The sequence below is a fragment of the Mus musculus genome, chromosome 15, assembly GCF_000001635.26.
Source record: "Mus musculus strain C57BL/6J chromosome 15, GRCm38.p6 C57BL/6J".
Lineage (NCBI taxonomy): Eukaryota > Metazoa > Chordata > Mammalia > Rodentia > Muridae > Mus > Mus musculus.
In genome coordinates, this window is record NC_000081.6 from 5,211,316 (window position 1) to 5,223,518 (window position 12,203).

At 40.6% G+C, this 12,203-nt stretch overlaps 1 protein-coding gene across 4 annotated transcripts in view; it reads left to right on the top strand.

The window, feature by feature from the left end:
- Ttc33 (tetratricopeptide repeat domain 33) overlaps nt 1-7,021 on the top strand; it is a 32,847-nt gene extending 25,826 nt beyond the window's left edge. For 3 of the 4 annotated variants that reach the window (NM_001355620.1, NM_001355621.1, NM_026213.3), the window contains 2 exons: nt 684-815; nt 5,835-7,021. In NM_001355620.1, coding sequence (NP_001342549.1) covers nt 684-815; nt 5,835-6,188 — 486 coding nt within the window. In that variant the 3' untranslated portion in view covers nt 6,189-7,021. The remainder of the gene's footprint in view (nt 1-683; nt 816-5,834) is intronic. The other variant, XM_030248716.1, reaches the window with a different exon arrangement.
- Nucleotides 7,022-12,203: the final 5,182 nt, after the last annotated feature.

Consider the following 12,203-nt stretch of genomic DNA (forward strand, 5'->3'; position numbering starts at 1 on the left):
GGTAAAGCCTTCCCTTGGATGCTTTCAGGTGCAGAGCTAAGATATGTGCAGATTGAGGCAAGATTTATAGTGAGATCCACGAAGAACTTAATTTAGAACCTAAGACTGGTACTTGTGTCAAGAATGCTCCAGAATGTTCATAGACCCAAAGATTATAAATGCAATAAACTCTCTTCCATGGGTTGAAGTTAAGCGTTCAGTTCTCCAGTTCTGTGATTGCTCTGGTTTGTGTGACTTGAAAAGCCCGGTTCTGGGGTCCACAGGCTGTTTCATTTTCTTAACAGGTAGATGTGTGCTTGGGACAGGGTGGTTGGTTAAACAAACTTATTTATCTAGTTTTAGCAGCAAGACTTGAGTGTTCCCTAAAAAGTGCATTGTAAATAGAGTAACTAGAAGTGAAAGCTGGCCTTCGGGTAGCTCCGAGCTACTGTGGCTGGAATACAACCTCTTGGTTTTGACCACATGGACATAGGGATGGTTTATATTTTCATTTAATTTGGGAGTGAAAAAAGGTAACGAATATAAAGCAGGGAATAAAAGTCATGGAAATGCTGTGTGACAGATTAAAATATATATTTTCTACAGGAAAATCATTGTTTGTGTATGATTACCAACCAGTAGTTTGTCAGTTTATCTTACGTATGCTTATGACAGGTTTTGTTTTCTTTCTTTCTGGCACACAGGTCCTGCTGTCTCTTCATGAAATGTTTCCAGCAGTCCATGCAGCAGAGATGGCTGTCAAGCGTAACCCACACTCGTGGGAGGCGTGGCAAACTTTAGGTCGAGCTCAGCTTGGATTAGGAGAGATAGTTCTGGTAAGGAAATTAGATTGTTATAATGCTCAAATTGAAGTCTATTTTGATCTTCAAAGTCGATATTTTACAGGTGCCTGTTACCCCTCACTGCCTGACCCTGGTCTCCTGCGTTCTCTCTACCCTCCTTTTTTTCCGTACCCCACCCTGTTACTGCACTTTGTTGCCTTAGACTCATTTACTTTTGTGTCATTTAATGTATATAGAGATGACTTTATTTGACTATAAAATCTAGGAACATTAGATGAGAGAAAATATATGGTGTTTGTCTTTCTGAGATTGGCTTGATACACTTAATATGATTGCATCCATTTTCCTGAGAACAATATAGCTTCATTCTTCTTTATAGCTTAAAAAATGCATTGTATATATATATATATATATATATATATATATATATATATATATATATATATATACACACATACCACCTTTTTCTTATCCCTTGCTCTGATGTTGGACACCTGGGTTGTTTCTTACTTAGCTGTTGTGAGTAGTTGTTGCTTAAGTATTGATGTGTAAGTACCTCCGTGGCATGTCTCCTTGGAGTCCTTTGAGTAAATACCCAGGAGTGCTGTAGCTGGATCAAAGCTAAGTCATCATCAGGGTCGAGTTGGTTCGTTTTTCCTAAAAAGCCCTTCATGCTTTTCACGATGAAATCTTACTGAGTTTTGATTTATGTTCTCTAATAGCTAATGAGGATAAACGTTCCTTCATGTTTATTGGTCATTTGTATTCCATCCTTTTCTATTTTGACATTTTTAAAAGTTAAAATGTAGTTTCATCATCTCCCCCTTTTCTTTCTTGCCACCAACCCTTGCGATGTCCTCCTTCTTGTTCCTTCTCAAGTTCATGGTCTCTTTTTCTGTTATTGTAGCTGTATAGAACATACACACATAGTAAATCTACAACTGTATAAGTATAACCCGCGTGGTCAGTTCGGTGTTAATTGCTTGGTGTGGTTTCAGGATTGAGCACATGGGGTTGGATCACAGTCAGGGTGCCCATCCCTGCAGTGACCGTCTCTCCTCCTCTCAGGGTTCCGTATGTGCTTGCAGTCCTTTTTCTCGTGGTAGGGTCCTGCGTGCTTTACCCCTTCTTCATTACAATGTCTGATGGAGGTGTAGGTGGCCTTGTTTAGGCACGCAGATTCTTGCGGTATAATGGGTGAGGCTTTTCTGGGAAATACAGTCTCCCAGCACATTTCCTAGACCTCTGCTTCTTAGTTGTCCTTGATGGCCCCTGGGTCTTAGGTCCAGAAGTTGTGTTGTGGACTTGAATCAGTTGTTTATATATTTTGGGCAGTTGTGCTTTTCTGTAATGGTTTCCATCTGTTGCCAAGAGGGGTTTCTTTGATGAGTGGTGAGAGCTACACTTACTCGTGGCTGTAAGGATAAGTATTTACAGTGCAGTTATATATAGTGCTGGTTTATCAAAGTGGCAGTAGAAGGTTCTCCTCTGAGGTCAGAGACCTCAGGAGCCTCAGCAAGTTGGCTAGGTTTCCAGTACCAAGCATCATTGAGTGGGCATTAAATCCCGTTAGATAGCCATTGGTACCCACCAAGATACAGATATCCTTATTGCAACCTTAGGGATAGTTTGCCATGCTGATTGTTGTAGTGCTTCAGAGGTGTCACAGCTGAGTAGGACCTTTGGTGGCTTCCCCTCCGTGGTAGTTTATATATACCTCCCAGTGCTATGAGCATTCATGCCAGGGAGGGGGCTCTCTGACCAGATCCTGCTCAGATCTTCTGAGTCTTGTATCTCAAATGTATGATTTCTTCAGCAATAGGGATTTAATGCTCACCTCAGAGGCAACCAAAAGCAGTAGCAATACCCTATAATGTTTTGGAGTCTTTTGGACTACCCTGATCAACGCCTTGAAAGTGAGTTTCTCATGCCTGGAACTAGAGTTTTTCCTAGTCTATGGCTCTTGAGTGGAGCATTACTAGTCCAAGTGACATAGCGTCACTTAAACCATGGATGTACATGTACACAGATACACAAATATGCATTGTCTATAATGTTAGGTACATAAAAAAATCAAATGACTCCTCAAGAACATTCCTTCAGATATCTTTAGTGCAGTCTTCCCTGCCTCCTTCTCCCCTCCCTCCTCACCCTATTTCCCCTTCATAGCAGTGTATCTTGTTCTCTAGAGAATACTTAGAGGAAATATACCCACCCAGTGGGACGGAGACTGAGAAAGCAAGAGCAGCTCAGAGAGGGAGAGGCGTGTTAGGAGAATTCTAGTTTAGGGTGATAGGGGCTGAGAGAGTAAGAACGTGGAAGAAAGAGGGCAGACAACAACAGCAGCAACAAAACAGTGACGGCGACGAAAGAGAAGAGGATTACTGAAAAATATTTCCAATTTCCTGGAGAAGTTGGAAGGGAAAGGAGAGCAGGCAAACGAGTAGGTGGTGAACACTGGTTCTGTTCACTACACAGCCCTTAGCCTCCAGGACTGAAATTCGCTGGGTCCGCCTTGTCAGCTGGGGCATAGGTCATTATCACCTTTTGTTTTCCTTGGTGGCTGTTTGTGATACACACTGCCTAAAAGTCTTCATTCCTTGATGTTTTCCCTCCTTTTCCTAGCCTCATTTTACTTAGTGGTTTTAATACTGTAATGATTCTTGTGCTACTTGTTTCAATTGCATAATCGGGTATTTCTTTGCATCACTGTACTACTGTTTTGTGAACAATAACTCTTCATTTTTATTATATTATTTTAGTTCATTTTATATCTTTAACTCCATCCCCCCTTCTGGTTCCCTCCTGCCACAGCCCCTCCCTCACGTGAGAGAGTGGAGGCCCTCCCTGGCTATCCTCACACTGCCACATCGGCTCTGTACGGCTAGGCTCTGCTCCTCCCATTGAAGACAAATAGGACAGCCGAGTTAAGGGAACAGATTTCACACATGTGCCACAGCTTTAGGGACCAGCCCGCGGTAGTTGTTCATGGCTTACATGAAGACCAAGCTGTATATCTGCTGCATATGTGTAGGGGAGCCTGGGTCCAGCCTGTATATGTTCTTTGGTTGATGGTTCAGTCTCTGAGAGCCCCCAAGGGTCCAGGTGTCAGGTATTGGTTCTTGCCCATGGGATGGGTCTCAGGTTGGGCCGGTTATTGGTTAGCTATTTTCCTCGGTCTCTGCTCCATCTCCTGTGCCTGCATTTCTTGTAGACAGGATAAATTTTGGGTCAAAAGTTATGTGGATGGGTTGCTGTCCCTATTGCTCCACCTGGGTTCCTGGCTGGCTACAGGAGATGGCCTCTTAAGGTTCTATATTTCCAATGTAGTGAGTCACAGCTAAGGTCACCCCTATTGATTCTTGGGCATCTCCTCTATCCCAGGTCTCTCCTATGTCCTCAATATACTTCCCTCAACCCCCCCACCGCCATGCAAATTTCCATTCATTCTCATGGCGTCTCCCCTGTCTCTCCCTACATGTCTTAGTCAGGGTTTCTATTCCTGCACAAACAACATGACCAAGAAGCACTTGGGGAGGAAAGGGTTTATTCAGCTTACATTTCCACATTGCTGTTCATCACTGAAAGAAGTCAGGACTGGAACTCAAGCCGGTCAGGAAGCAGGAGCTGATGCAGAGGCTATGGAGGGATGTTCTTTACTGGCTTGCTTCCCCTGGCTTGCTCAGCCTGCTCTCTTATAGAACCAAGACTACCAGCCCAGAGATGGTCCCACCCACAAGGGGCCTTTCCCCCTTGATCACTAATTGAGAAAATGCCTTACAGTTGGATCTCATGGAGGCATTTCCTCAACTGAAGCTCCTTTCTCTGTGATAACTTCAGTTGTGTCAAGTTGACACAAAACTAGCCAGTACACTACACCTGGTCCTGAGCCTCACCCCCTGCCCCTCACAACCCATTCCCTTCAATGTCACATCTCCTACCCAGCTCCCTCCCTCCACTTGCTTCCTATGACTATTTTATTCCCCCTTCTAAGTGAGATTCAAGCTCCTCACTTGGGCCTTTCTTCTTGTTCAGCTTATTTGGGTCTGTGGAGTGTAGCATGGGTATCTTGTATTTTATGGCTAACATCCACTTATTAGTGAGCACAAACTATGCATGTCCTTTTGGGTGTAGGTTACCTCTCTCAGGATGATATTCTCAAGTTCCATCCATTTGCCTGTAAAATTGATGATGTGTTTATTTTTGATAACTGAATAGTGTATTCCATTGTGTAGATGTAGGACATTTTATCTATTCTTCAGTTGGCAGACATCTAGATTGTTTCCAGTTTCTGGCTATCATGAATAAAGCTGCTGTGAGCATAGTTGAACAAGTGTCTGTGGTATAGTGGGGCATCTTTTGGGTATATGTCCAGGTGTAGTATAGCTGGGTCTTGAGAGAACTCGTCCCAGTTTTCCGAGAACCTGGCAGATTGATTTCCCAAGTGGCTACAATTTTGCACTCCCACCAGAAGTGGAGTAGTGTTCCCCTTGCTCCACATCCTCACCAGCATGTGCTATCACTTGAGTTTGTGATCTTAGCCTTTCTGATAGGTATAAGATGGCATTTCAGATTTGTTTTTATTTGCATTTCCCTGATGACTAAGGACTTTGACTCTTTCTTTAAGTGTTTAAGTGTTTAATCATAGAGATCCAGAATTTTGTCAAATGATATATCTTCATCTATTGGGACAAATCCTATGATTTTTTTTCTTTTATTATGTGGTATACTAGTTGTCCCATGGTGAAATATGTGAATAGCATGATTCTTTTAAGATGCTTAAGCCCTCATAGCAGTGCCCCTGATTTAGTAGCTTTTAAACTAAAACCAGAATTTTGTCAGCCTTCCCCATCACACTTGTGTTTTGTCTCTACCATAATTATCTAATTATTATGACAGAAGCCTATCTTTTTAAAAAATTGATTGTAAAAATTATATTTGTATAAATGTGTGTGTGCCAACATATGTACCCATACTAACTTGTAGGTATGTAACTGTACCTAACTTGGCGACTTTTAGAAATAACCCAGATAAAACCATCTTTCCTCCCAGGCAATTCGAAGCTTTCAAATAGCCCTGCACATATATCCGATGAACCCTGAACTCTGGAAGGAAGACCTTTCTTGGGCCAGAAAGCTCCAAGAACAGCAGAAAGTAGCCCAGAGGATTGAAAACAAAGAAATGCCCCCGGAAGGCCCGGACCTCTCTCCAGGGTCCATCCCGGACTATGACTTTGAAAGCGATGAGATTGTTGCTGTTTGTGCAGCCGTGGCAGAAAAACAGAAGTCGGTGTCTGCAAATAAAACAATGGTTATTGTGTCGGCGTCTGGGACTGTAGAGATCGTAAACGAGAAGGAAGAGGGCTCTTCCACCCCAGATGGCTCCGTCTTTATCAAAGCCCGGTGAAGCCATACACAATGGAGAGATGTTTGAATCTTTTTTTTTTTGTTGTTTGCTTGTTTGCTACTTAATGTTTTGATGACATAGGATATGCACTGTGGAGGAAGAGGGGGAAAAAAGAAATCCTGTTTTAAAACGATTTTTTAGGTGAAACATAGAAAAATCAAGTTGTGGAATTATTCTTCAGTGAGCGGACTATGCTTCTGTAACTTCAATATATATACTTAGAGTTAGCATCTTACGTGAAATGTGTTCTGATCGATAAGCATTTAATTTGACTGTATGGGAAAGTACCCTTAAAGGCACAGTTTGGAAAGTGTGTTCTTGAATAGTGTGTCTTGACAGGCGTGTTACTACAGTGCCGACATGGAGACTTTGCTTTGTGATAAAGGAAGTGTGCGGTTTCTTTCCCTCCTGTAAATCTGCTGTTGTCATTCTCCCATTTTTCTTGCTTCACCAGTGTAAGTTTTCATCAAGATTGAATATTTCTGACATTCTTTTGGATTCAAAGTTATTGCTTTGTTATATGTGAATATTTGAAATATTTCAAGTTTGCCTAAAAATGCATGCAGATGTATGTGTCCTGAACATTTCTTTGAAGGTTTCGTTGTTCTTGTTGTTGTGCTAATGTTCTAATTTGTGCTTCTGTTTTGACTTTAAAGTTAAAAAGTGCTAACTGTCTTCTTCAGGACTTGATAACTGGATACTGGTGTGTCAGAGATGGATTCATTTTACTGTCAAGATTGAGTCATCTTTACCACAAGTCAGTCCTTTGTCAAGATGAATGGCATTTGCAGATTGTCAGTAAAGTCTATTTCTGCATTATCCTGGTCAAAAAAGTTTCTTTCCTTTTATTCTTTTAGGGGAGAGGCTAAGTACCCCAGAGCGCTGGATTAGCACCTGCCCGAGCTGCATCCTCAGACCTCTTTCTTATTTTTGAAAGTGTGAAGAAGCTTGAAAACATTTCTTGTCTTTAGCCCATGCTAGCCTCAGGGTTATCTTCCTGCCTTAGCATCTAGACTGCTGGGAATACAGGTATGATCTACCACTGCTGACAAATACTTCTTGCTTGTAACTTTGCAGTGAACAATTTATAAACATCTTTCTAAACAGCTTTTTTGGGAACTGTTCAGTGAAATGAAAAAAAATAGTTACAATTTCAATTAAGTATAAAAGTAAAAAGAGAGAGTTCTTAGAGTGTCAGGGTGTGACTGACGGGGAGCTGGGATGTGATGAATAGTGTAATCCCACAAATACGGGACGGGTGTGGTAAGGAGGCAGCTCAGTGTCAGGAGTGGTAGCAGAGGCCTGTAATCCCAGCACTGAGGAGGCTAAGGCAGGAGAGTTGTAAGTTCAAGGCCAGCCTGGGCAACATAGTAAGCCCTTGCCTCAGAAAAAAGCAAAATCGGTGGGAAAATAAAACAACACAAGAAAAAGTTTATTAGAGATTCTCAGTCACAGTCACAAATCAGTACTATTATTGCTATGAGTTACTGTTTTTGTTGCATATATTATAGTGCAAGTATATGCAGTTTACTTATATATATGCATATATAGTGCAAGCATATGCAATATACTTATATATATGCATATATAGTGCAAGCATATGCAGTATACTTATATATATGCATATATAGTGCAAGCATATGCAGTATACTTATATATATGCATATATAGTGCAAGCATATGCAACTGTTAGGTGCTGTTCATTCTGATGCTCAGGCAGTTATTATTGATGTAACTTTTTTTTTCTTTCAGAGATACAAATTATCTCAGTTGTATTATGTAATCTTAGCAAAAACTGTTGTGACATATAAATGTGCTCTGTATTTTTATGAGGATGGTATTTTTGAAGTATTTTAGAGGAATGTTCACTAGTTTTTTGTTTTTTTGTTTTTTGTTTTCAGAGTTAGAGAATCAGCAGTTTTCTTAAGAAGTATTATATACCGCCCTCCCCAATTATATCTTCAGATAATTAGCCCCTGGATAGAAGAGAGTTTTAGAATGACTAAAAAAATTATTTTGTTAAATAACAAGGGATATTCTCAGAGAGTACCTAGATGCCAAGAGAATTGATATGTTACATACAAATACCTGTTTATTATATAATTTGTGAATGGTTTTCCCTCTGTTTTGGAGATTTTCCTCTTAGATTTTGACAATTAGATTTGTATATCTTTTTTTTTTCCTGTGTAGAAGTATATGTGAGCCACTTGGTATGGCCCCTTACACATGCTAGCTAGCTAGTTCTAGGAAGAACTTGTCTTAGTTCGGAAATACTTCTCACTTCTTCAGAATTTTGAAAAGATTTTTATAGTCTTTTATCCGAATGAAGTTACTGCTTGTGAAACTGAAAGATGGTTGTCAGCTAGAGATTGTTCTTAGCGTAGAGTCTGTGCCTCTACCTCCAAAGAGGCAAGCCCACACGTGGCCTGCATGTTGCTGCTGCTGAACCTGTTGTTTCAACTGTCCTGGAATTGGCGGGTCATGCTGGTCTTTCTGTTACCCCAGTATAAGGTACAACATAGATGTAAGATGTGGGGGAGGGAGAATGAGTTACGAAGAAAAAAGAAAGGTTCATTTCTCCAGACCCCAAAAGATACTTTAGCTATCATTCCGTGTAGGAAGCTAAACATGCATCCATTGTTTTGCTGGGGTGTGAGCAACAGTATATAAAAGTTTACTAAAGCTGTTAATTCTAATAACACTCGAATTTTATGAATCTGGAGAAGATGATACTCATAATGATATAATTATATTTAATGGATGATCATAAACAACAGTGTTAGTGATTAAAATTATATTGAATATGGATTTGTGTTGTTCTGGTTTCAAAATTTATATGCTATAGATACTTACTCAAGTGTTACACGTCGAGACCATACGTGTAAACTTGAGACTCGTGATACCTCCAAGGATGCAGGTGCCCAGGGTACAAAGCATTGTATCGTAATTATCTGACAGTATTGGGAAGTTATAAGAGAGGCATGTCAGAGCTCATGTGTACTGCAACCAGAGCCTTTGGACAAAGCAGGATGTGATGGCATAAGCATGCAACTATTTTAAATCGCTGTTAGCTCAAACCAGTGAAGGAGTTGTTTTAGAAAACTGGTATTTTCATGATTGTATCAGGACAGCTCAGCCCTGTCCGCTTGCAGATTATGCTTTGCACGGTGACTCACAGGCTGGCTCCTCTTTCCCAGCAATAAGAGAATTAATTATTAATCAGCTTTTACATTTCCTTCAGTCAGAAACCCTTCAAACCCCACTTTGTAACAGACATCCTAGGCTGGGGTTTCATGACATAGCGTATGTCTGAATGATTTAGGAGCTAGCACAAGAACCACAGTCATCATCTTCAGCGTGTGTGCTAAAACGGGATTTTCTGAGATGAGTTTATGATTGCTGGCATTGTAGGTTAGAGAAACTCACTTCTAAAACCAGTATTAAAGCAGGGCAGTTTGTCAATTACCCCTTTACAGAAGTAAGTTTAAATGAAATGAAGATTTTTATCTGAAATTGTGTCCCTTAACCACGTGCAAAATTGACTAGGGCTACATTGAATGAATGTAAGAGCCATGGTGTCCCTTTGGCTATATTCAGTTCCTTGTGAGTATTAATGTGTGAACTGCCTATGTTGTACTTGGAGGGTGGTGGGAAAGCTAACCAATGTGAACCTGTTGGGCAAGCAGGTAAGCAGGTTAGGTAGGAATGAATTCCTTTCATTTTGCTTCTTAGACCAGCCAGTGACCAAGGAATCCTGCTCAGCCTCCCACCTCCCAGGGAGATGGAGGACAGGATGTACTGGTCTGGTTCTCCTGTTTCTCTGGGTTGGTCACGGCTCCTTCCAGCTGCATTGTAATGGGGAGCAATGAAAAGGAGGGGATGGGTGGGGATGGAGGTGGGGGGTGGGGGAACAGCACCCGTGCTTCAGAACTGCCAGTACATCTGTGAGGTCATCTGGCATAACCTGCATGTCCCCAGCTCTTCCCTTAGGTAGGTCAGAGGCCAAAAGGACTCTTTTAAATGCTAGGATTGGCTTTGGGCTCACATAGGATCATCTAAGACCCCCTTAAATACCAATAAAGACTGTATTTCAAAGCAAGCATGAAATTTAGTAAAAACAAAATGTGAAAATCCTAATTTTTGCTTTCTTTTATTTTTTTAAAGTTGTGGAGGTTTTATTGAAAATGAATGATGTTTGTTACAAGACAACAGAAAGATTTGCTAACATTACTAAAAGGTCTACTGCTTGGAATAGTAGTAATGCGTAAAGCTGAAGGGGGGAATGTGGAGTGAGTTATAATATCCTGTACCCACCTTTGTCTTTTCTTAAGTGACTATAATTTAAATATAGGGAACAGCAACCACTTTAAGTTTGCTGATGGTGCATCTCCACCGTCACTGCCACCACGAGTAGTTCCCCATCCACCCAGAAAGTCTCCAACATTTTATGCATTCTAGTTCGCCTGCACCCAGGACCGTCTGCTTTCCGTGCTGTCAGTTAGACTGTACTTTATAGGACTACAAACACATAGACTGTACACTTGCACTCTTATGCCTGGCATGGTTTGCTGAGCACAGTGTATGTGATCCGTGTTAGTGCGTATGTCAGCAATGTTGTCTGCTCTGTTCCTGAGTATTCTCTTGTAGGAATATACAACAGCTTACTATTGAACGTTTCGGTTGTTTTGCTTTATTCTGAGTAAAGCTGCTATGTACAGATTATTCATTCTGTTTATGGACACATGTATTACTTTCTTTATCTTAAATGGATACAACTCCTGTTGTTTGTACAGCTTACATGAAACTTTTAAAGGTCTCCCAAATTATTTCCCAAAGTTTGCCTTATTTTGGATTTACGAGCAGCTGCTGAAGAGTTGTTCATTTTCTGATACCTTTGTCAATCTTGGTATCGTTCATCTTTATTATTTTAGACAGGCTAGTGGTTGTTATATTTTAAGTCTGTATTTCCCTGGTGATGTGGGGCTGCATTTCTTCCTTTTTTCTCCTCTTTTCTGACACAGTGCCGTGTGTTCTGGCTCAGGCAGCTGTGAACTTGCCACACAATTAGGGACGAACTTGAGCTACTGATCTCCCGTTTTCTTCCTTTCAAGCTTTGACAGTAGAGGCGGTGTGGCCCATCACACCGGGTTTATATGATGCTGGAGACTGAGCGCCAGGACAGGTAAGCACTTCTGGTTGGCCTGCATCCCAGTGCCTGCTGCTGTTTTTCATGGACGTACCTGACATTATCTTTTGGGGAGAAGTATAGATTCAAATTTCCCCATTTTAAATTTTGATTTCTTTACTCCATTTTACAACTAACACTGGATAAGAATTCTTTATGAGTTACTGTTGTGAATATTTTCTCTCCTCTGTAGTTTTCTTCAAACACTATTCAGAAAGTAGACACGTTAGACTTTGGTGAAGGCCGGTATAAAGGGGTTTTCTCTTCTTCCATTTCGTGCTGAGAGATCAATTCTTAACTAAGTCACAAGGAATTTCTGTATTTTCTACTATATATTTTCAGCTTTGCTTTTTATGATCAGTTTTGTTGTTTGCTAAGTTCATTTTATATGTGATAATAGTAAAATCTGAGGTTTGGTTTTTGATGTCTAGCACTGTTCATAGAAAAACAGTTGTTTCCTACCTGGCATAGGCCTGTCATCTTAGTACTTGGGAGCAGAGGTGCCATTGTGGTATCCAAGACAGCTGGAGCAAGACCTGCCTCAGAAAATAAGCAAGTACATAAATTAATTAATTAATTAATTATGTCTTTTTGTGATAAGGTACACAGTTACTATACAAATGTTAAGTCAATTACATTTCTAGGATACATTTTTCTGAGTCATGATGGATTATCCATTTTAAGTACTGCTCAATTCAATTTGGTAATACTACATTAAGGATTTTTGTGTCTGTTCATAACAGGATATTGGCTTGTAGTCTTTTATTGAATGTCTGTGTTCAGTTTTCAAATAGGAATTCTGCTGAGTGCCCCAAATGAGAAGTAGCTCC